The following is a 23,719-nucleotide window of genomic DNA, read 5'->3' on the forward strand; positions in this document are numbered from 1 at the left end:
CCAGAGAGCTCAACAATGTCCAAAACCGGCATTTTCAGTATATCACAGGGACGGTACTATTTTCCGATAGTTCGCTCAATCGTCGGAACATAGCCAATATTGGACTTCAAAAATCCACTTCAATGCCAAGCAGATGAAAAGTGTCCCCAAAGGCATTTTGCAAATCATCTGCTCTATACATAACAACTTTCTGTATACAGACAACTTTTCGGTGGAAGTCCAAAAATGCCGGTTTCCTGGAGAAAAGTTAATTCCAAATGTCATATTCGGCCTTGCTCCACCAACACACAGAGCATGAACAATGCTTCAGATTGTCTCTTGGAAGTCACACAGACACTTGAAATGACTTCCGAGCGGCAAAACAAGCATACCCTTCTTCAGAAGAGCATCGCCGGAGACTGGTCTGATGGAATTACGGCAAATGAAGTTCATACCGCATTGCCCTAAAAACTTTAGGGGACATTCACAATTGGGTAAAACAGACAGCAAAACGCTTATCAGTTTCCTGAGTAACCTCCGAGGAGCGAAAATGGCCATTTTCAGTGGAAATGCATATCCGGAGGTCCTTTTTACAGAAACTTGACGCCGGGTGTCTATCCTACACCATGTTAGCCTTCTCAGGGCTCAACGTGGAATCGTCGAAATAAATCACACGACTCATCTAGACCTCCCGAGCAGTGATTTAGAGGTCTCAGATACACTTTTCAAGTCCTTGGAGGTCTGATCTCGACAAACAGAGATTACAGTAATCTCCGGAGTGCCCAAGCAACTCAGAAATCATTTTGAGAAATTCAGTTTCGGCCTCCTAGGACGTCTCCGGCCCCACGTTAGCATTACCGGCTTAAGGGATAATTGTTCACGTTGTCTGACAATTTATGTCAAAATGACCAACGTGAGATGCAGACACAAGATATGCTGTCAGAAGCGGACAACTTCGCTCTGGTCACCTACAATGAGCAAAACCGGCTTCCGAGCCTCGTACACTTCCGGGACATTTCTCCATGAAAAATGTCAATCTTAGGCTCGTTAAAACCGTTTTCTCGCGTATATCGACAATTCGACGTTCAATTCGAACCACGAACTTCGAATGCGACTAATCGAGACCCGAGTTTTCTCCCGGTTTCTCCTCACGGGCCGTGGGACCCACGGGCTGCCCAAGGGCAACCGCCCCTTTGCCTCACAAATTGACATAACTGCCCTCTCCTTTGTCTTCTTCATCTTCATGAAGATAAGAAGCCAACTTGCAATTCTATCTTCTTCAAAATATCTAAGTCTTCTACTTGAACACTCCACCATCACCATCCATCCATTAATGCTTCATTCAATCAAAACCCCACCATAATTCTCTTAAAAAATTCGGATCCTTTAAGCATGCTTCCTAATTGCACTTTGTTTGCCTAATTGCATCATTAGCTTGCATATATATTGTCCAAGCCTTCTTCAACTTCTCCTCTTGCACACTTCTCACTAGCTTTCTCCCTCTAAAATCCTCTCAAACTCCATAGCTAAGAGCAGCCAAGAACCAGCAAGCTTCATCTCCCAAAAACAGAAAAGAAAACACCGAACAAAACCCGAAGTTCTTAAGTCGGAAGCCGGTGTTCATCATCCCGACTTAACTTCAAAATTTCCCAAACTCCACATCCCACTCATTTTGGACCCATGGAGTTCATTGGTGAAGTTGGTTTTTCCATTTGAAGTCTTTAAATTATTGTTTCAGGTCAAATAATGCATTTCGGGTGAAATCGTCACTCTCGGGTGAATAGTGACAGTCTAGCGCCAGCCGCGCGCACGCCAGCACCAGCCGCGCGCACGCGCGAGCGGGCGTGCACGCCCGCTCCCCAGACACCATCACCGCGTGCCTAGCCGCGCATTCCAAGTCCTCCCGTGTCCCGAACGTTCATTCAATTGTTCAACCGAGTCACCCGACTCTCAAACACTTCCCCGACTCTTTCCTCGTATCCCGAGGCTAGGTAAAATATTCTCGACTTAGAGGAGTTAGGGCTTTTCATATTTTTACATGGCTGTGGAGTATTATGGTGTTTTATCCATGTTTAACTTGCAAGATTTAATTTTTATGCAATTTTATGTTATATTATGCATGTGTACTATCTTATAACTTGCTAGCATGTCGGAAAAAGGTTTGGATCGTCGTATGGAAGACTATCTCGACCTGGAAATGGCAAGATAACTTTCGGCCATGTCTCTAAATGAGAGGGTTGAGACTTAAATTGCTATTTTCGAGTTAAGATCGGTCTCCTTAGCCGATCCAAGTTAGTTTCCAAGTTTATTTTGTCGTTCCCGCATGTTTGAAGTCGGTGTTATTTTATATATTCCTTAAATAACATGTTTGTGAATGTTTGCATGTTTAAATGAGTTAATAAAATCATGATAATACCGGCTTTTGTTAAGAAAGTGTTATTCATCATCGTTGATGCTTGAGCATGCGAAAAACAATTAAACCGAGGCAAGGAAATCATTTGTGACTCGAATTGAGCCATGAGAGCTTTCAGCCATCTTTGATAAGGTGAAGCCGAGGGTTTCTTGGCCTTTCTTGGATCAAGAATGATTTCCTTATTTCGAGTTTAATTCGTTTCTCGGATTGTGTAAATTTTAATTCCAACGTCTTTACGATTCTCGTGTTAAAGTATCGTTTAAAGACCCTTTTCAACAAACATGCATGGATTTGTGTATCGAGGACTCATTCGGATCCATTTGGTTATAAGAATATTGTCGGTTATTCAACCGAATTATTCTTGATCATTATGGATTCGTTTTGGTCGTCGAATCACGAATTGTTTTCATAATTAATGCATTCGGCAATAACCTTAAACATTAATTCCACGAATGGTTTAATCGGGATGCTCACACGATTAATTCATTCAATTTAAACATTTTTGCACGAGTTGGACCTTAATTTGTAACTCGCATCAACGAATTACAAAACGGTGTTAATGCCCTTTTTAAAATCCTCATACTTTCAAATCCATATTATGTTGTTCTCCTTTTCTGAAAAATAAATTTTCAAATCAAGGGCAAGAACATCATTTTGTGATTTGGCGTCATCTTAGCTTTGTTTAGAGTGCTAGTCGGGTATTTTGTATCGAAAATACAATTACCTGACTAATCCTTTCACTCGACTTAACCAAATCCTAGAAAATGGTTAGGCGGAACTCTAGATTCCAAATCTAGAGTCAAACACGAGTTTGGCTAATTCAGTGAAAATTCAGTGTCACAATACAGAACAACTGTAAAAGCAATCAACACACACGAAACTTGACTACGGACACCCGATATGTCAGGTTCTCAGACCAAAGCCGAATGCTAAAACGTTGGCACACGTTTGTTCGACTAGGGTAGGATTTGCATGCCAAAATACCCCGGGTTAATAAACTTGCTAATCCACGTACATTCGGTGAATACAAACACATTGTCTGTTATTTACCTGCTGCTTGTTATCTTTCCGCACCTGTTTGCCATGCGGGTCGAGCCTGATCCCTAGGCCGAATAATATTAGTGTTCAACGCCCTAATCATCGAGCACAGGGTCCAACACCCTAATCATCACTCACAGGGTCCAACGCCCTATTCAGTGAGAGAGTGCATTGAATTTCAGTTTTTCGGTTTTTTTCCTAAACTCACGGTGAGTTAGAGCAGAATAATAACCGAACGCGAGTCGACTGGAATTCGGCCATTTTTAATTTGTATTTATTTTTTTTGAGAGCATTGTAAGGACTTTTATTTTGTACATTTGTTCTGTAAGAATTCCAATCGGTGAGCGAACGGTCCGAGAGTCGAATTAATCGAATTGGTCTAATGCTTGCCCAGACACAAGTAAATCCAAGATCTTGCGGTTTTGGTTCACGCAGGGATTCAACCTCCATGGTTCGATGAACTGTAACGCAAGATTGTGAACCAATTCCCTGACACACAGATTTACTTCTCTCTCGGCTTCCCAACCGATATTATTTGATTCACCGAATCTTCGGTGTCAAAACGTGCGAGCCGAGTGCAACTTAATTCATGCGGTAAATAATAAAACATGCAAGCCTAGCAAACCAAAGTACCGAAAGGACGTGCGGGATATAGGCCCGCACGTAACATGAACCCCCGAACACGGACTTTCCGGCTTCGCACAGACCAATGCCTTAACAACAACTAGGTGTTCCATACCCCTAGACCCGGGTAACTTATCCGCCCTTGACCTTCGGGTCGTAAAATGATAAGTGGCGACTCCTTCTCTCACGCGTGTTCGTCACGCGTCCCCACGGGAAGGTGGATACTCTCAAGCAGCGCGATCCAAAAGCGCGCATGCGGGCCCCGACGAGAGTCCACATTCGGGTCCGTACAGTCGGAATGAATCACACAACTCATCTAGACCCCCCGAGTAGTGCTTTAAGGGTCTCAGATGCACTTTTCATGTCCTTAGAGGCCCAATCTCGACAAACAGAGATCACAGTGATCTCCGGATCGGCCAAACAACTCAGAAAGCAATCTGAGAAATCCAGTTTCGGCCTCTTAGGACATCTTCGGCTCCATATTGGTATTACCGACGTAAGGGTCAAGTGTCCATGTGATTTGACAATTTATGTCAAAATGATCGACGTGGGATGCAGATGCAAGATATGCTGTCAGAAGTGGGTAACCTCACTCTGAATGCTTAAAAGGAGCAAAATCGGCTTCCGAGCCTCATATAGACATTTGGCAATTTTCCACGAAAAATGCCAATCTTGGGCTCATTAAATCCGTTTTCTCGCGTATATCGACAATTCGACGTTCGATTCGAACCACGAGCTTCGAATGCGAGATCAATCGAGACCCGAGCTTTCTCCCGGTTTCTCCTCAATGCCTTAGAAATATCGGCTTCTTCTTCTTCAATGCAAGAAGCCAACTTGCCAACTTGCCCTCTCTTAGCCAAAATATCTTGGAGAGATTGAAGACAACACTCAAGCTTCATCAATACTCATTAATGCTTCGTGGCTCTTCCACATGAAGAATACTTGGCTCACATTCATCCTCATCCTCAGTAGTTGGCCGAAATTTGCTAAGCATTGGGGTTAAGAGCACTTGCTTTTGCTAATTGTGTCATTAGCTTTGCTTATAAATTGCCCAAAAGTGATTAAGACAAAGATTTCTCCTCTTGCACACTCTCTCCAAGCTTTCTCCTTCAAGTAATCCTCTCAAACTCCATAGCCAAGAACACTCAAGAACCAGCAAGTTTCAGCACTTAGAAAGAAAAGAGAGGAAAACCGAAAAAAATCCAAAGAGAGCCTTGAGTTCTTAAGTCGGAAGCCGGTGTTCATCATCCCAACTTAACTTCAAAAATTCTCAAACTTCATATCCCACTCATTTTGGACCCATGGAGTTCATTGGTGAATTTGGTTTTTCCATTTGAAGTCTTTAAATTATTGTTTCAGGTCATTTAGTGCATTTTGGGTGAAGGATCATCCTTCTCAGGTGAACAGTGCGCGTCCCGCGCGCTCTCGCGAAACCTGCGCGCCCGAGCTTTTTCCCACGCGCTCGTGCACTCCAGCTGCACGTCCCGTGCGCCCATCTTTGCCGATCGTGCATCCTTTGCACCCGAGCACCCTTCCAAGCGTTCAACCGAGTCACCCGACTCTCGAACACTTCTCCGACTCTTTCCTCGTATCCCGAGGCAAGGTATAACATTCTCGACTTAGAGAAGTTATAACCTTTTACATTATTTGCATGGCTATGGAATAATATGGTGTTTTTATGCATGTTTAACTTGCAAGATGTAATTTTTATGCATTTTCGTGTTATGTTATGCATGTTTACTACTTTATAACTTGCTAGCATGTTGGAAAATGGTTTGGATCATCGTTCGGAAGACCATCCCGACCCAGAAATGGTAAGCAAGCTCTCGGCCAAGTCTTTAAATGTGATGGCCGAGACTTAACTTGCTCTTTTCGGGTTAAGATTGGTCTCCTTAGTCGATCCAAGTTAGTTTCCGAGTTTATTTTGTTGTTCTTGCATGCATGAAGCCGGTATTATTTTACCGATTCCTTAAATAACATGTTTGTGAATGTTTGCATGTTTAAATGAGTTAATCAAATCATGGTAATACCGGTTTTTATCAAAAACGTTCTATTCATCGTGTTTGATGCTTGAGCATGCGAAAAACAATTAAAACCGAGGCAAGGAAATCACTTGTGACTCGAATCGAGCCATAGGAGCTTTCGGCCATCCTTGAGAGATGAGGCCGAGAGCTTCTTGGCTTTTCTCGGATCAAGAATGATTTCCTTATCTCGATTTTATTTTGTTTTCTCGGATTATGTGAAATTGTAAATTCGATATCTTCACGATTTCCATGTTAAAACATTGTTTAAAACCCTTTTTAAAAGAAAAAAAAAACATGCATAGATTTGTGTATCGAGGACTCATTCGGATCCATTCGGTTATAAGGGTATTGTCGGTTATTTAACCGAATTATCCTTGATCATTATGGATTCGTTTTGGTCATCGAATCACGAATCGTTTTCATAATTAATGCATTTAGCAATAACCTTAAGCATTAATTCCACGAACGAGTTAATCGGGACGTTCACACGGTTAATTCATTTAATTTAAACAACTTTGCACGAATTGGATATTAATTTGTAACTCGTGTCAACGAATTACAAAACGGTGTTAATGCCCTTTTCAAAACCCTCATACTTTCAAATCTATATTGTGTTGTTTTCCTTTTCTGAAAACAAATTTTCAAATCAAGGGCAAGAACATCATTTTGTGATTCAACGCCATTTTAGCATCGTTTAGGATGTCAGTTGGGTATTCTGTATCAAAATTACAATTACCTGACTAATCATTTCATTCGACTTAACCAAATGCTAGAAAATGGTTAGGTGGAACTCTAGATTCCAAATCTAGAGTCAAAATACAAGTTGGGTTAATTCAGTGGTAATTTAGTGTCACAACACCGAATCACTGTAAAAATAATCCACACACACGAAACTTGACTACGGACACCCGATATGTCAGGTTCTCAAACCAAAGCCGAATGCTAAAACATTGGCACGCGTTATTTGCTTAGCATATGGCATTTGCTTGCAAAAACACACTTGGATTAATAAACTTGTTAATACACGTACATTCAGTGAATACAAACACATTGTCTGTTATTTACATGTTGATTGTTATCTTTTCGCACTTGCTTGATCCTTAAGCCGAACAACATTAGGGTTCAACGCCCTAGCCATCGATCACGGGGTCCAACGCCCTAATCAACACTCATGGGGTTCAATCCCCCATTCACTGAGAGCCCACCGAATTGCATTTTCGGTTATTTCCTAAATTCATGGTGAGTCGAGAGGAATATTAACCGAAAGCGAACTGAATGGGGTTCAATCATTTGTAATTTGTAATTTATTGTATTTATTCTGAGAGCACATTGTAAAGAGTTATTTGTACATTTGTTATTGTAAGAATCACATTCAGTGAGCGAACGGTTTGAGAGTAGAATTAATCGAAATCGATTCAACGTTTGCTCATAGGAAAGTAAACCTCGAAGTTCGTGATTTCGGTTCACGCAAGGAGTCAACCGTTATGGTTCGATGAACTGTAACGAAAGATAGTGAACTCATTCCTCAACATACAGGCTTACTTTTCTCTCAGCTTCTCAATCGACATCGTTTAATTCACCAAAGTTACGGTGTCAAAACGTGTGAGTCGAGTGCACCCTAATTCATGTGGTAAATAAAACATGCAAGCCTAGCAAACCAGAGTACCGAAAGGGCGTGCGGGATATAGGCCCGCACGTAACATGAACCCCCGAACTCGGACTTTCCAGTTCCGCACAGATCAATGCCTTAACAACAATTAGGTGTTCCATACCTCTAGACCCGGGTAACTTATCCGCCCTCGATCTACGGATTGTAAAATGATAAGTGGAAACTCCTTCTCTCACGCGTGTCTGTCACGCGTCCCCACGGGAAAGTGGACACTCCCAAGCCGCGCGATCCAAAAGCGCACAATGCGGGCCCCGACGAGAGTCCACATTCGGGTCCGTACAATACTGTCTCGTCTCATCCTTCTCAGCTCTCTCTCTCTCTTCAGCCACACCTTGCTGCCTACTCTATTATCTCTCATTGCTATGGTTTTTAGCTTACCATTCTCGAAAATTCTTATCGAGAACCCTTCCTTGACGTCATAGAGATGGATCGGCCAAGAAGCTTTCTGGATACACTTCAAATTGGAGCTTCCTGATTCTATGTCCATGTTTGCTTGTTGAGAAATTAAGCTTAAGCTGTCCTTGAAATTCGAATTACTTGAGGATGACTTATATTCTATTTTGCTCGGAGTTTTCTATATGGGCCACTTGTCTTGGTTGTTCGCTTAAAATCTTTGATGGATTATTGAACCATTATTTCCTGCCATATGAATTTTGATATTCCCTGCAAAAGCAATAAGAGTGATAAGACAATCAATCCGGTGAAATTTTGCAGACTACTTAAGCAATTGTTATATGTTCCATGAGTTAATATTTTTCTTCCTTAAGTCACCGTGGCGGTCAGTTCCCCTCTTTGGTTTAGTAGATTGTACTAATCTTAACCAAGTTATTTTTGCAAATTATGCAGGAAATAGATGGAGGGAAGTTGGATGAAACTCAGGGATCATTTTTGTCTAGAGTATGTGGAAGGGTTCGAGAGTTTATGCGTGTCGCAGCTCAGCATGTCAGATCTAGTAGTAGAGTTCGATGTCCTTGCAAAAATTACAATAATTGTTATTTTAGACAATTGTCAGAGGTTAAGGGACACCTCCTTTTATATGGAATTTTGGAAAACTAGCCTTGTTGGATTCATCATGGTGAAACAATCCAAGTTGCTGATCATAATCTTGCTAGTGATGAAACTCATAATCAACATATTTCTGATGATCAAGGTGACATATATATATAATGATATTCCATATTAGAGGATCTAGAAAGAGGTACATTTGTAAAATCTTTTGGAGAGACTTACACTGACCAAAATGCATCGGGTAATGAAGGTGAAGTGGAGAAATTTGCTAGACTTTCTAAATGATGCTAACCAAGAGTTATATCCTAGTTGCTTGAAATATTCTAAGTTATCATTCCTTCTGCATGGTTCGTGCCAAATCAATGGGGAATTGCAACAATAAAGTATTTGATATGATATTGACATTGTTCAAAATTGCCCTTTCAGCAGGCGAGACACTTCCAAAATCGTACTATGATGTGAAAAAATTAATGCGTGATTTGGATCTTAGTTATATAAAGATCGATGCATGCCAAAATGATTGCGCATTGTTTTGGTAGGAACATGAAAATCTTGATAGGTATCTAAATCCAAATTGTCAAGCTCCTCGATGGAAATACAGTGCTCTTAAACGTATGAAGATTCCCCATAAGGTGCTGCGATACTTTCTTGTCAAGTCCAGACTTTAACGTTTATTCATGTTTAAGGAAACAACAGAGGATATGAGATGGCATAAAGATAAGTGTGTTCAAGATGGTATAATAAGACATCTAGCTAATGTTATAGCATGGCAAGAATTTGATAAGGAACATGATCGGTTTGCTTGTGATCCTCGAAATGTTCGAGTAGGCCTTGCAAGCGATAGGTTCAATTCTTTTGGTAACATGAGTATGACTTATAGTATGTGGCCAATGTTTTTAATTCCGTATAACTTGCCTTCTCGGAAATGCATGAAGGAGCCATTTATCATGTTAAGCTTGCTCATGCCCGGTAAGGATTCTCATGGCAATGAAATCGATATATATTTACACCCATTAGTTGATGAGTTGACGGAGTTATGGTTAAAGAGATAGAGACATATGATTCATATAAGGATGAGAAATTTCGGTTGCATGCTATATTATTATGGACCATAAATGATTTTCCAGCTTATGGAATGTTATCTGGGTAGAGTACGCAAAGGAAGTTAGCTTGTCCAATATGCAATAAGGTCTATATTTCTATTTCGCCAGATCCAGCGGCCAATCTGACCCCTACTTATATTCTGCCATGTTCAATAGCCGATCAAAACCCTATTTGTATTTCGCTAGATCAGCGGCTGATCAGGCCCCTATTTGTATTCCGCTAGGTCCAGCAACCGATCAGGCCCATTTTGTGATCCGTAGGGTCCAACGAGTCTCATGGCAATAGTCAAACAACAACAAGCATACTCAATTGCATCCATGCCTTCTCACCTCATATATCCATATCAAATTCTTATTTCAAAATTATCACAATATTTCGTATAATAATACTCCATATAATTATGTATTCTTATAACATATATATATATATATATATATATTATTTGATAATGAAATGAGGTTCACCCAACATGGTTCACCAAACCTGATCTTCAGGATGCAAAATATCGGTGTCCTCAGCCCCTATCAATTAAGTATAAATTCAGACTTTTATGTACACAATAACAGTACAAACATTCATGCATTTCTATCTGGTTCTTGTCATAATTAGATAGGTTCACCCCCAAATCTTACTAAAATCCTCCATTCTACCCGCTACTTCCCTTTTCACTACATGAAATGACAATCCAAATCATTACTAACGCCCCGTTTGATTTTGCGATCAGGTTTTTGAAATTTTAACTATAATTTTAACTATACTCACTACACAATAAAAATCAACAACATAATTATTACTTTTTCTTTTTTCTTCAATTTTTTTAACTATTCAATTCAATTTTTAATATTAAATTTTCTCAACTATCCATTATTTTTTCTACAATTCAATAATATAATCATTAGTTTCTCTCATCTGTTCATTACTTTTTTACACTTTTTCTCATAATTCAACAACATAATCATTACAACCCAACTAAAATCAAAACTCAACTCTACTTGACTCTAAAACCAAACACACCATAAAATCTTCTTCCTCAAATGTGTACACACCCTATCCCTTTAAAAGAAATGGCACCCAAGCATGTAAGGCAACTCATAGCCCAAGATATATAATATATTTGTGATTATATGTGTTAATGAACATTTACCCAAACTCCTAGAACAAGGCAAATTACAGCTCCTTCAGTCATTTAAGCATAAATCACCAAAAACAACACCGAATCAGTTACTAGCAGAGTGGTAACCAAATAAGGAAAGGAAGTTCTAAATTATGAACTAATAGAACAGTTGAATAACAAAAAGGAAAAACAAATCCAGCTATAAACCCATATTATTAGCTTTCTTGTTCATTAGGCTGCAACTCAAGAACTGTAAAACTATCTACAACCTCGAATTTTGTCAAATTTTTACCTAATCACGACCTCAATTTATCACAAGAAATACATATAAGCAAAGCAAAGCTTAAACAGTATAACTAATAAAATCAATCTCACATACTGAATATATATGCCCTATCCTTTTGTATTCCTAATTACCAAAGGAGTGATTACCTAAGAAAAATGAATGTTCAACCAAATTCAAATTCAACCACACATTCCTAAGCATAACAGTTAATTTACCCGATTATAAGCTTAACCTCTTCCTTACGGGTGCTTCCACATTTCCCCTATTCAATCTGCTCGCAATCCGCTGAAACCCAGCTTCCTCTTTGCTCGGTTATTCTGTCACTAACCTGCTGCCGTTCTCACATCCTCCTCTCTGCCCTTCCCTTCTTCTTCTTCCGCCGGCTCTCTCGAGCCGGTGGGGAAAGAGAACAGAGAAAGAAAAAGAAATAAATAAATGGAATGAATAACATGGCGGTGGAAAGGATGGTCTCAAGAGAGGCCACGTGGAGACCATGCCACAATTTGACTCATGTTGGCTTCCATATAATATTTCTTCTTTTTTTTTCTCTCTTCTTTTGTTTATTTATCTATTTCTTTTCTTCTTCTTTTTATTAATGTTCCAGCAACATAAAAGTATAATGTAATATGACACAAATATATGTATCTATGCATGTAGATTTATATAAGCGTATACAATTACGTGTGTATGTATGCATGTTTACTAAAAATTTTGCTGGGTCTCCCAACGAGGTTGCCAGAGATACGCGCAATTTGTATCAACAAGGGTTCTTAAACTCAATAACTCAAGGAGGAATCCCTCCTCACATGTTGACATTGAAGAAGGGTGCTCCAATTACGCTGTTGAGGAATATTGATCCTAAAGTCGATTTATGTAATGGAACCAGGCTGATATGTTGAGACTTTTTAGCCTATGTCATTTTTGCAAGAGTTTTGACGGGAAAATTCAAAGGTACCAAAGTCTTCCTACATCGAGTCAGCACGAGGATTAGCGATAATGTGAATCGGCCTTTTGAATTGACGCGGAAGCAATTCCATGTGCGTCTTAGTTTCGCTCTGACAATCAACAAGGCACAAGGCCAAACTATTCATAATGTTGGTATATACCTTTTTTATGATGTTTTTTGCCACGGTCAAGTATATGTGGCCCTATCAAGTGGAGTATCCAAGCATACAATGAAGATTTAGGTCAAGAAAGGAAGTCTCACTGGAATAGGAGTAGTCCAGGTGCGCAATGTCGTCCACCGAGAAGTTCTTTTGTCTTCGACTTTAGGTACTCGTATACTATCTCCATTTCTTATATTCGATTTTTTTATGTTCATTGTTCGCAGGTTGAGGTTCCAGTAGAGATGCAAAAACCCATGAATCTAAGTTAAATGGATCATTTGAAAATTTAGGGTGGGTTTGTTTTCGAAATAATATTCAACTCAATTTAACTCAACTCCACTTATCTTCAATTCAACATCACAATCATTACTTTTTATTTTTTAAATATTTTTAACCATTCATTCAATTTTTTATATTAAATTCTCTCAACTATTAGTTACTTTTTCACAATTCAACAACACAATTATTACTTAATTATTATTTTATCTCACTTATTTATTACTTTTTTTTACACTTTTTCTCATAATTCAACAATACAATCATTACAAATCAATTAAAACTAAAACTCAACTCAACTCTCAATCCAAACACACTCTAAGATCTGTAAATGACATTTTACACACTACAGATTACTCAATTACATTAGAATTGGGTCACATTACATCCTGCAAGTTCCCCGTCAAATTAATCATTACAAAATCTCGATACTTTCACTATCTCCTGCTTCAGTATCTTATAAATTATTATGTTCATCATCAATTATGTACTTATAAAATTGGCAATTTTGCGTTTCCCAATTTCATTTTCTAAAGGGTTGAACTACCATGCTCCGGTACAGATTAGCAGATAATCCAGTATTTAACGTACAACTGTGACAATTGCAAGTTTCTTGACATATTAATCAGCAAAAATTCTCATATTTTTAAGAATCACGATTCTGTAGCACCTTGTATGTCTGTTTGCTCTTCTTATACGGGTCACTCATCTAGTGATATATATGTCTCTAACAATGGTGTCTAAATCTTTACTTTCACAAACTAATAAAAATGTGTCTCTATACCATAATATTTGTATCTAATATAACTAATTTTAGGCCTACGAGTCCCCCTTGTAATCGAAAAAAATATAACTAATTTTAAAAAGGTTCTTTAACAAATTAAAAGGAAAAATAATATGGTTAATATTTGAGTAATAGAGACTATTTTATACGTCTTTGTATCAATGCATAGAGATTGATATAAAGTTGCTAAATTCAATTTGAAACTTTTATTTTTAATGTTAAAAATTTGACAAGTTAAGAATTAAAAAACGTGTAATTCGATTTTTCTCTTTTATTTATTTTATTCAATTTTCACTCTTTCATCTTCTTTTATAATTTTTTGTAAAACTATTTCTCTTACATATTCTTCATTCGTTCTTCTCTTAATGGAAGTATTTTCTCTTGTCATGCTTTATTATTCTTCTTGATTCTTCCTCCTCCTCAACGGATCTCTATTCTCATTCTCTACTTCAACTCGATTTTTGCCACAAAAATTTTTGGCCTTTCCGATGGACCAATAAGTTAGTCATAGAAATTCTTTCAAAAATTTTCCGATAGAATTTCAAGCGAAAGTCTATCAAAACCTTTTATTTAAAAAAGTAAATTCTTACAAAATATTTGATTGGAGTACATATATTTTTTTCATAGATTACTTTAAAAAATATATAGCTTATAAATATAAAATAATAATGATTTATTTAGAATATAAAATTTATTATTAAAGTATAATAAATAATAAAAGTAGTAAATTTTGACAAGTAATGAGCATTTGTGCATGATGAGGTGATGTTATTCTAAAATCGAGGTTGATGATTCGAATCTCTCCATTGTAGAATTAATTATATTGATGAATTGAGTTGGTTTATCTGACTTGGAGCTCACCACTTAAATCCTAAAAAGAATTTTTTTTAGAGATTTATATATAAGAATAAAAACATATTGAGACAACTGTATTTACTTCTAAAAAGTATATAGAAATAATTTGATGAGATAGTTTGCTTACTTTTAGAGCTAATTCATTCATTTTTAATTGCACTTTTTAGAAGCAAATTAAGAATTATTTCAAATTAGTCACTGAAGACCTATATAGAGGCATCAATATGGTCAATTAATCTATTTTGTCTTTAAAGATTTTAGAGACAAACAATTGGTTAATAGTTTATTTGTGTTGTAGTGGAAATTGCCCATTGAAACCCATTTAAGATATTTTCATTGGGCATTCATGGAGCAATTCAGTTCGATGAACTCATCCTCTAATGAGCACGTATACTCATTACTAGCTATGAGATCAATCACACTATTACCATAGAGTATGTAATAATTGTACTAGTCTTACAGATGTTAACGATCCCTTAGTGAAGTTGTACTTATGAACATTCGTAAACTGAGGCCTATAACATTGCAGGTTACTAGTATGATTTGATCGTTACCCTAAAATCATTACCTACCCAGTTTATAAAATCATTACCATTAACCCAGTTTATAGACTCCATCCTAACCCAAGAAAATAGACGCACAAAATATGAGGAATGAAGATGCCTCATAAATTAATATGCACGAATAAAGATAGATAAACATAGAATCAACTACGACGACATATGATTGGTTTGAGGGCACTATTCTGACATATTCCATTAGAAAGTTTTTGAACGCACACTCAACACCCTTGTAAGATTTCAAAAGATAATATATATATCCCTATATGAATGTTATTCAGTGTCATTTCTTGAAACTTAGGGCATGTTTGATTCAGGTGAACAATTATTCCCTTCCCTATGTATTCCGTGCGAAATACATATTATGTCGTTTGGGAACATTCGGATCCAGAATAGGCATTCTGGATCGACCCTCCCATCAAGAATTGATTCGGGATGCCCATTCATCTCGTGTCCGTGGATAATAGCTATTCTCCATCAAAAATAGATGTGAAAAGCCGAAAATACCCTCCACTGCCACCACTGCCCGTCCATCGTCGTCGCCGCTCCGTCGCCCGTCCGTCACCACTCCACCGCATGAACCCATGGCTCGCAAGCCCTAGATTTGACCTCCTGAGCAACCCAAGGCTCGCGAGCCCAAGCTCCCGTGTTCACGAGCCAAAGGTCTCGACGAACCCAAGCTCGGGAGGCCTGGGCTTGTAGACAAAGAAAGAGTTTCTCTCTCTAAGAACACAAGCTCCCAAGCTTGGATTAGTCGAGATCGAGGGCTCACGACCTCCGGGATAGTTTCATGATCCCAATGCAAACCCACCGTGGGGCTCACGAGCCTTAGATGGCTCGAGAGCCTAACTCGGGAGCCAGAGTTGGCTCTTGAGCACTATTCATCTTCTTCAATGAAGAAAATGAACAATGAACGTTTATTTTCTTTCTTTTTTTAAATTTTCAAATTAATATATTATTTTAATATTTTAGGGGTATATATGTCTTTATTTTGTTTATGATGTATTCTTGATTTTCGTCATTTTTTTATTCTGTGCAACCAAACAAAATGAATTTGATCAGAATTTCAACTCTATTACCTCTCAATTCTAATAATTATCTATTCTATTCTGCATCAATTCCATTTCATCGAACCAAATGTACTATTAGTGTGTTATTGTCCTAGAAAGTTGAATTGAGGGTGTCGGTCTTTAGGAAACGACAGAGAACGTATATATTGTTCTTTACGAAATTACATGAGATCGTATATATATTGTTCTTTACGAATAACATGAGATCGTATATATTGTTCTTTACGAAATTACAGAGGGCTTTTGTGAAATTTACCATCATATAAACTTTTTTTACTTTGAAATCTACGAATGTTGAGTGCGACCTTTTCGACCTCCCATAGAAATGATCAAACCCGAATACCCTTTGACGTCTCACACGAGGGTTCCAACTGAAATACCCTGTGCCTCACAATCTCCGAGCCAGTTTAAGTAGGTCTACTGTATAGCAGGAAAAAGTCTTATCTATAACAGCTATATCAGGCCTTACAATCATATTTATAGCAATAAAATTTCGGTCTCTCTCAATAAAATATTAGCCCTGCAATATCAATTAGCTAGGGAAGTAATCTCCCTTGCCAACAACTTTAGAACCGAAACCACTCGGAGCACAAATATTAGCCTTCCATTCAACTTGAGCAACTAAAATTCTAATGCTTTGATTTCACTGTTTTTCCCCCCTAACATAGCTGCCACTATATCTTTTTGAAAAAGATTTCAATCGTAAGTACATCATGTAAACCATTTCCTGTAACACATACCGCGAAATTGATATATCATATTCACAAAATGCTATACCATGGTAAATAATCACTCGGGCGTTTTTTTTTTCACTGGACCACGTTATTTAACAGGCTGTTTGTGGAAGGCGAGCTCTGCTCACTCAACCAAGGGTCCTGGACAGAGACTGGTGAACGATCCTTAACCTCCTCGACGGAACTTAGACAATCTGCCAACCTCTGAGGAATCAGCAACCTCTGACTTCCCACTCCTACTGCTGCCTTCTTCATCGAAAGGCCTCCAAAGGACTTCTCACTCCCATTATAAGGCGAGGAGCTGAAGGATGCGACTGATGATTCCAAGCACATGTTCTCGTCCATCGGGGCCCAACCACTAAGCCTGATATGCTCAAGCTCCTCGGCCACTTCCATCATTGAAGGCCTCATGTCCCTATGGAAAGCGAGGCACCGGAATGCCAGTTCTGCCACCTTATGGATAGAGGAGAGTGTCCACGCATCCCTATGCGGCTCTAAGAACGGGTCAATTATCTCATCCACGCATCCCCGTCCAATCCTGTCAATGGCAAGTGCAGCCAAATTTATCTCGCTGTGGGGCCGGGAGAAGTCTACAACCTTCAATGCCGTTATAATCTCCACAAGGACCACTCCGAAGCTGTATACATCGCTTTTGTCGGAGAGATGGAAATTTTGATGATATTGAGGGTCAAGGTAGCCAGGAGTTCCCTGCGGAGCGGTTGAGATGTGGGATAGTTCTGTCTCTGTCATCCCGAGCCTAGAGAGACCGAAATCTGCAACCTTCGAGTTGTAGTTGATGTCCAATAAGATATTGCTTGATTTGATGTCCCGGTGGTAGATTGGAGGATTCATGGCGGAATGGAGATAAGCGATCGCGTGAGCAGTTTCACTCGCAATCGTGAGCCTTATAGTCCATGGAAGTCCGTTTCCTCTCTCCTTTTGTAGGTGCTGAGACAAAGTGCCATAGGGCATGAACTCGTACACGAGGATCTGTTCATCCTTCTCTATACAACACCCCAAGAGCCTTACTAGATTCGGGTGGCTCACTGAGGAGAGCAGCTTGATCTCATTCATGACCTGGTCGATGGTGTCAGTGTCCCGATTCCTAATTTTCTTTATCGCAACCCACTCATAGTTGTGGAGCTTTCCTGCGTAGACAGTACCATAAGCTCCAGTTCCTAGCCTCTGTTTCTCAGAGAATCCCTAGTTGCTTTCTCAATGTCTTTATAAGTGAACAGAGGAACAGTTTTATTGCCTGCAGCCTCACAGAGAAGGCGCCTAGCGCTCTTCCTGCTTTTTAAGGAATTCGTATGGCGTCGGATGCAGTAGCAAATGGCAGCAACACCGGCCATCAAGGAAGCTCCAGCAACAAGGCCTACAAAAAAGAAACAGGATGACGATTTTAAGACAATAATTAGATTGCCTATTGTGCGAATCAAGCCTCCTAGGAAACTAAATAAAGGGTGACTCTCCATATTCGAATAAATCCGAAATTTATGGCAGAAGAATGTTTGAAAGCTGATGTACCTCCAATAAGAACTGCGACTCTTGTTTTGCCTCCACAACGGCCCGAGAAGTAACTTGAAGCAACACAATCAGAAGTTTCTAACCTCAAAAAAAAAAAAGAAAACGCTTGCTATTAGAAAACAGTCATCCAGTTCTAGGAAAACACGAGAAGTTTAGGTTGTCGCAACCCTGCAGATGAAAAATTAACCTAACAAATCCGGTAAAAATCCCCGGCATTTAGAGTGCGTTTAGTTTCAGAGTTAAAAAGTAATTTTGATTTTGATTTTGATTTTGATTGTGGAAAATGACAAATGAGATGGTATTATAAATTTGACTTGAGAAACGTGTATTTTTATTGTGTAGTGGGTAGAGTTAAAATCAAAATCATGATTCTAAAATCAAACTTTGAAACCAAACGGGCTTTATAATATCCCTACTGAAGGTCTACACTAGAATGAAAAATGATTTTTAAATCGACCGCAAAAACCACAGGAGCAGGGTAAGCATTACATATATATTACTATCGTTAACGATGCAATCATTCAATGGCTTGTAAAACAATTCTAAACTACCACTCTCTGTTGTATTGGGATCTTCCTGGTGACTGAAACCCTTCAACAAGAAGATTAAGAGTGCATTTGGATTTAGAGTAGAGTTGAGTTGAGTTTGATTTTAATTGGTTTGTAATGACTGTATTGTTGAATTATGAGAAAAAGTGTGAAAAAGTAATAAATAATTCAGAGAAAATAATTATTAAGTAATGATTGTGTTATTGAATTGTGAAAAAGTAATGAATCGTTAAGAGAATTTAATATTAAAAATTGAATTGAATGGTTAAAAAAATTTAAAAAATAAGAAAAAATAATGATTATAATGTTGAATTGAAAATAAATAGAGTTGCGTTGAGTTGAAATTTTTTTAAAAAACAAACACATCCTAAGTGATGCCATTCTTTTTCATATATAATTCTCATTAAAGGAAAAGGTAAAAAGGAAGACATGAAATTGTGTCCCATATGCAAACTAGTGGGGCCACTTATTAAATGTTAAAGACATCATTAAGAAACAGTTTTAAGCAATCAATCATCACTTTTATGCGAGAAAGGGGGGTCGCGGTATAATGTTACTTGGCCACTACTTTGAACCAAGAGATTACGGGTTCTAGTCTTACCAATGCTACTCCTCGGGTCTTTTTATTTCACCAGTCAGGGATATAGAGTTACGATGACAAGGGTAGAATCAGACATAAAACTTCATGATTAGCTCACAGCATTTCTGTTAGGAGGGAAGGCCTGTAAGCCTTTTGGTATAAAAACAAGAGCGAAATGGAATTTTTATTGACATGGATAGAACTAGGACTCTTGATCTTAAGTCAGTGACTTGTGTCATTACACTAAACCCCTATCCCACATGACCTCACTCCATTCATATAATAATCATGAAACGTTATTAAGGGTCCGCCAAATATGTATATGTAAAGAAACTTGCTTTCTCTTTTGCTGTCGTGTAAATAACCGCTGGATTTGCAGGAAAAGTTGACTTTGGGAGAGACATGCAATAAGTTCAATGCATTTCCTAGGAAAATTACACACCGCCAACATTGATAAATCAAGCGAATTTTTCCCGGTTGACGAAAAAATCCAGTAATCCACTTATCCAAAAGAGAGAGAAATATAGACACGTATTCCCATGTTCTTGTTTTTCTCTTTTTCAAAGATAGCAGTTCAATCAATTAATAGCTCAAATCCCCTAAAATTACGGGGAGTCAGACATGTGGGACCCTTTTACGGTATGATAATTTAATTCCTCGAGACTCAGTCAAAGGAGACAAGTTGTACCAAAAGAAAAAGTATAAGTCACACCAGCTGGATGGTCAATGATTGATCAAAGTGTCAAAATCAATCGTATGAGAGCATTTAAATCGATGCGGCAGCCTTCTACATTTTTTTTATTCAAATTTCACCAGATTAATCCTCAAAACTATGTGAACAGTACGGAGCGATTAATCGTCAAAAGCGCTCAAATGACTCAATGAGTTTCAATTTCGAAATCAAATAAATACATAAATTCATCTTTAATCAGTAGGTCAACTGTCCTCATTTGCTGTGTTATTCTTTTTTCAATCTCCCCAAAGAATGCAACATAAAGTATCACAACAATGTCCTTGTCCATAGTTTAAATTTCAACCAAAAAGGAAGTGAGCCGTGGAATAAAGGGGCATTTCCTTCCTTCCATGGTGCCTTTTTTTTTTTTCACCTCTCCAGAAGGAGAAACCAAAGGGTAAAATTTAGAAACTAATACACATCTCACTATACCGTAACACCGTACTCTATCCGGAACAAAATAGGATGCAATGGGGTTTCCTATAATCCTTTACTTATATTTTAAATTTGGCCCGTAAGCGTTTTCTATAATTAATAGAAAAAAAATGAGAGAATGACAAAAAGGAATAAAATCGGTGGATCTAAAAATAAAAATTTAACAGTCAGTCACATTGATCTCGATCTGGAACCAATATGTTTAGAATTCGATCCTGCACTGAAACTAACCTGGAAAATCAATGGGTCTATCTAGTCTAGTTTGTGTTTTCCAATTATATAATAGTCTTAAGAAGGAGCGGCCTTTGACCAAGAGGGCCCTGACGTGTGAGTTTGGTATTGGAAGGGAGTTGCTATCCCGTTTCCCACTCCCACCGAAAACCATTTTGGTTCTGTTTACCAAATTGCACTAGTCAATTAGGCCATCCACCGAAATTCCAGAAAGTAGACCAAACCAAACCAACGATTAAATATTATCTATTATATATATATATATACACACTTTAATCGAATTATCTCATTAAATAATATTGCAAATATAAGTTGCAATTTAACCCCACTGGTTCACGTACAATTCACTTCAGTACCTCCACGTTTACCTCAATGAAAAAAATTCCTATAATTTTCTTGTCCCAGAGGTTTCGTTATATCAGAAAGAAATATTTTTTAAATGCAACGATAAGTATAGGACCTTATAAATGAGCCCTAGTTAGATCTCTCATTCCTCTCCCTCGATTTTCCTCAATCCAAACAAAACCAGAATACGAACTTCTTTACTATCGATAGTACATTGGATGGCTCATTTGCTCAAAATTGATAGTGTTTTCATAAACTTACCTCCCTATTTGCATTTCATGTCACTATTATATATCTGTGTGGGTATAACCGTGGGATGCAGAATGGGATGGTGAAATTTAACAATCTAAATTGTTCAAGGGCTAATTTTGAAAAAAAGAAAATGCTATATGATGCTAAAACGCAATCTTTCTATAACTAAGGCGCCAATGTGTAATAAACATCTTGACTGGTCAATGAACCGTAAAAAATGGTGCGTGTTCAGTTGACTCACCTCTACGGCAGCCGTCGCCTGCGATGAACCCGTCGCCCTCGAACCCGTCATCGCACTGGCACTGGTGCCCAACACGGCCGCCGGAGAGCTCAACCTTCCTGCAGCTCGCATTTAAAGAGCAAAGCGACTCACAGGGCTCACGGAGCCACCACCGGAGCTCCAGCGCCTGGAACTCGAGGGAGTTCTTGTCGGGACCGACCGCCGCGATAGACGAGAAGAGGAACTTACACCCGGTCGTTTTCAAAACATCGTGCCCCAACAATTCCTCCGCGTTCCTCTTCTCCTGGCTGAAGCAGCTGACGTTACGGCTGCTCCTCGAGGAGCAGTTATGGACCCCATCGAATCTACCCTCCACGAAGCTCGTCGGGATCAAGCACCCGTTCAGGGACTTAGAGCAATGCTGGAGGAGGAGCCCGTTGGACCAGGCGGGCGCGTAGTGCTGTCCAAAGAGTGAGGAGATGGAGTCGATCGGTCGGTTGCAATCCACGGGAAGCTCGACCAGTAGGCTCGATCGGGTCACGTTCAGGACCTTAAATTCCCCAATTCGGACGCTGCTGTTGGTTTTAGTAGTGAAATTACAGCTGAGTGGGATCGGGCATCCTGAGGAAAACCCGAAAGGGTAGCTGACTCGGGTGGCCGACTTTCCATAGCCGCAGGTTCGGACCGTTGGGTTGCACTTAATGGATGACGTTTGAGCCTCAGCTCGGAGAACGAATACTAAGGTTAATATCGTCAAAGGAATTACCCATTGATGCGAGATCATGTTCCTCTAGGGGGATCAATTTTCGGGTTCGCAGGAAACCGAGTGATCATCACCTTCCTGCACAAATTAGAAGCCAATTAACCCTCGATCACCATCGAGTTCATCACACCGCCGATCAACTGCAGCAACGAGCAAAACATTCGATTGCTAAAGGGAGGGCACGAGTTTAGCCGCTTTATCAAGAAACCGAAACCATAAGGAAAAGCAAGCCGATCATCAGAAAATTGAGCTAATTAAGGAGCTCTTACTGATAATGAAACAGGGGTCTTGATCAAGAAAATTGGCTTGACTTGAAAAGTTTGATTGAACCCCCAGCAACAAAAAGAATCAAAAACTCAATACATAATCTGAAGAACTGCTAGCATGGAGGAGACCCAGATGAAAGGAATATCAAAGCGGAACAGATTAAGAGAGGAGGAGTTAAAGAAGCAGCCATGGTGCCGTTGGGAAGCCACCTACCTTACATCATCAATTAATGCCCGCAGAGGAGACTTCTCATTGACAGACACAATAAATTCCTCTCTTTCTGAGGAACACAAGACTAGAATCTGTCTCTCTCTCTCTCTCTGCTAAGTAACTAATTGCACGGACAGAGACAGACAGGAAGAAGAAAGAGGAGAGATTTAACCTTAACCTCTCTGATCCCTCTTCAATGGCGTTAAAGGTACTTCCTTGCCTGCTAGGCAGCTCCCCAGCGATGGTAGGTCTAGCGAGTTCCCGGGGGATGAACTTGAATTCGTTCTGCCAGCTTTTTGGTGTTCTGATCAGACCCGATGATGGAAGGAGGACCGGGGAGTGGAGAATTTCAAGAAAGCTGGGCGCTCTCTCTTTTCCGGCCTGCCTTTAGACCATGGACTCTGCCATGGCAATGGAGCTCGAGCTGCTGGACTGGAATGACCAAACTGCCCTTGGAGCGTGTATGGAATATTAGGAAGCTGCTAAGATAATGCATATATACGTGGACTTAACCCCAAAGGTTTGGCCGGGTGGTTATGAGGAACGATGTGCTCACTCGATTCAAAATTCGAAATTCCCTGGGGTCCGTTTGCATGACGAAACTTGTACCAATTTATCATGTTCTATGCACTGGCATGCTTGTATACCGAACCGTAGGGATTCGTCGGACGAAATTCGAATATCTTGACATATAAACACACACATATATATATATATATATACATATCGACTTTGAGTTTGCATAATGGTCTCCATGCATGCTAGGTGTTGTGCTTGCCTGTATTGGACTCGAATTTTCCAGTTTGCGCCTCGATCTAGACAGTCCGCCCGAAGAATCATGGAATTTCATCGACTTTGACCAGAATAAAACGAAAAGGTTGTCCTAACAGAGAATCATTATTTTATATATCTGATAAAAGGAAATTGTGGACATTCTTTTTATATATTACTATTCAATTATTCA

General features: G+C 39.1%; 1 protein-coding gene and 1 long non-coding RNA gene across 2 annotated transcripts; both read right to left on the bottom strand.

Moving 5' to 3' along the window:
* Positions 1-10,161: 10,161 nt before the first annotated feature.
* On the bottom strand, positions 10,162-11,659 carry LOC116210382. The gene is made up of 2 exons (XR_004157492.1): positions 11,475-11,659; positions 10,162-10,380 (listed from the first exon to the last, which is right to left on the bottom strand). It is a non-coding gene; the product is annotated as an uncharacterized LOC116210382 (long non-coding RNA).
* Positions 11,660-16,393: 4,734 nt separating this feature from the next.
* LOC116210717 (wall-associated receptor kinase-like 14) lies at positions 16,394-23,274 on the bottom strand. Its single transcript, XM_031544732.1, is given in 5 exon segments — positions 16,394-17,849; positions 17,852-18,019; positions 18,172-18,249; positions 21,537-22,356; positions 22,934-23,274. Coding segments are annotated over 4 exon segments (2,139 nt in total). The 5' UTR covers positions 22,300-22,356; positions 22,934-23,274; the 3' UTR covers positions 16,394-16,719.
* Positions 23,275-23,719: the final 445 nt, after the last annotated feature.

This window comes from Punica granatum, chromosome 6 (genome assembly GCF_007655135.1).
Source record: "Punica granatum isolate Tunisia-2019 chromosome 6, ASM765513v2, whole genome shotgun sequence".
Taxonomy (NCBI): Eukaryota; Viridiplantae; Streptophyta; class Magnoliopsida; order Myrtales; family Lythraceae; genus Punica; species Punica granatum.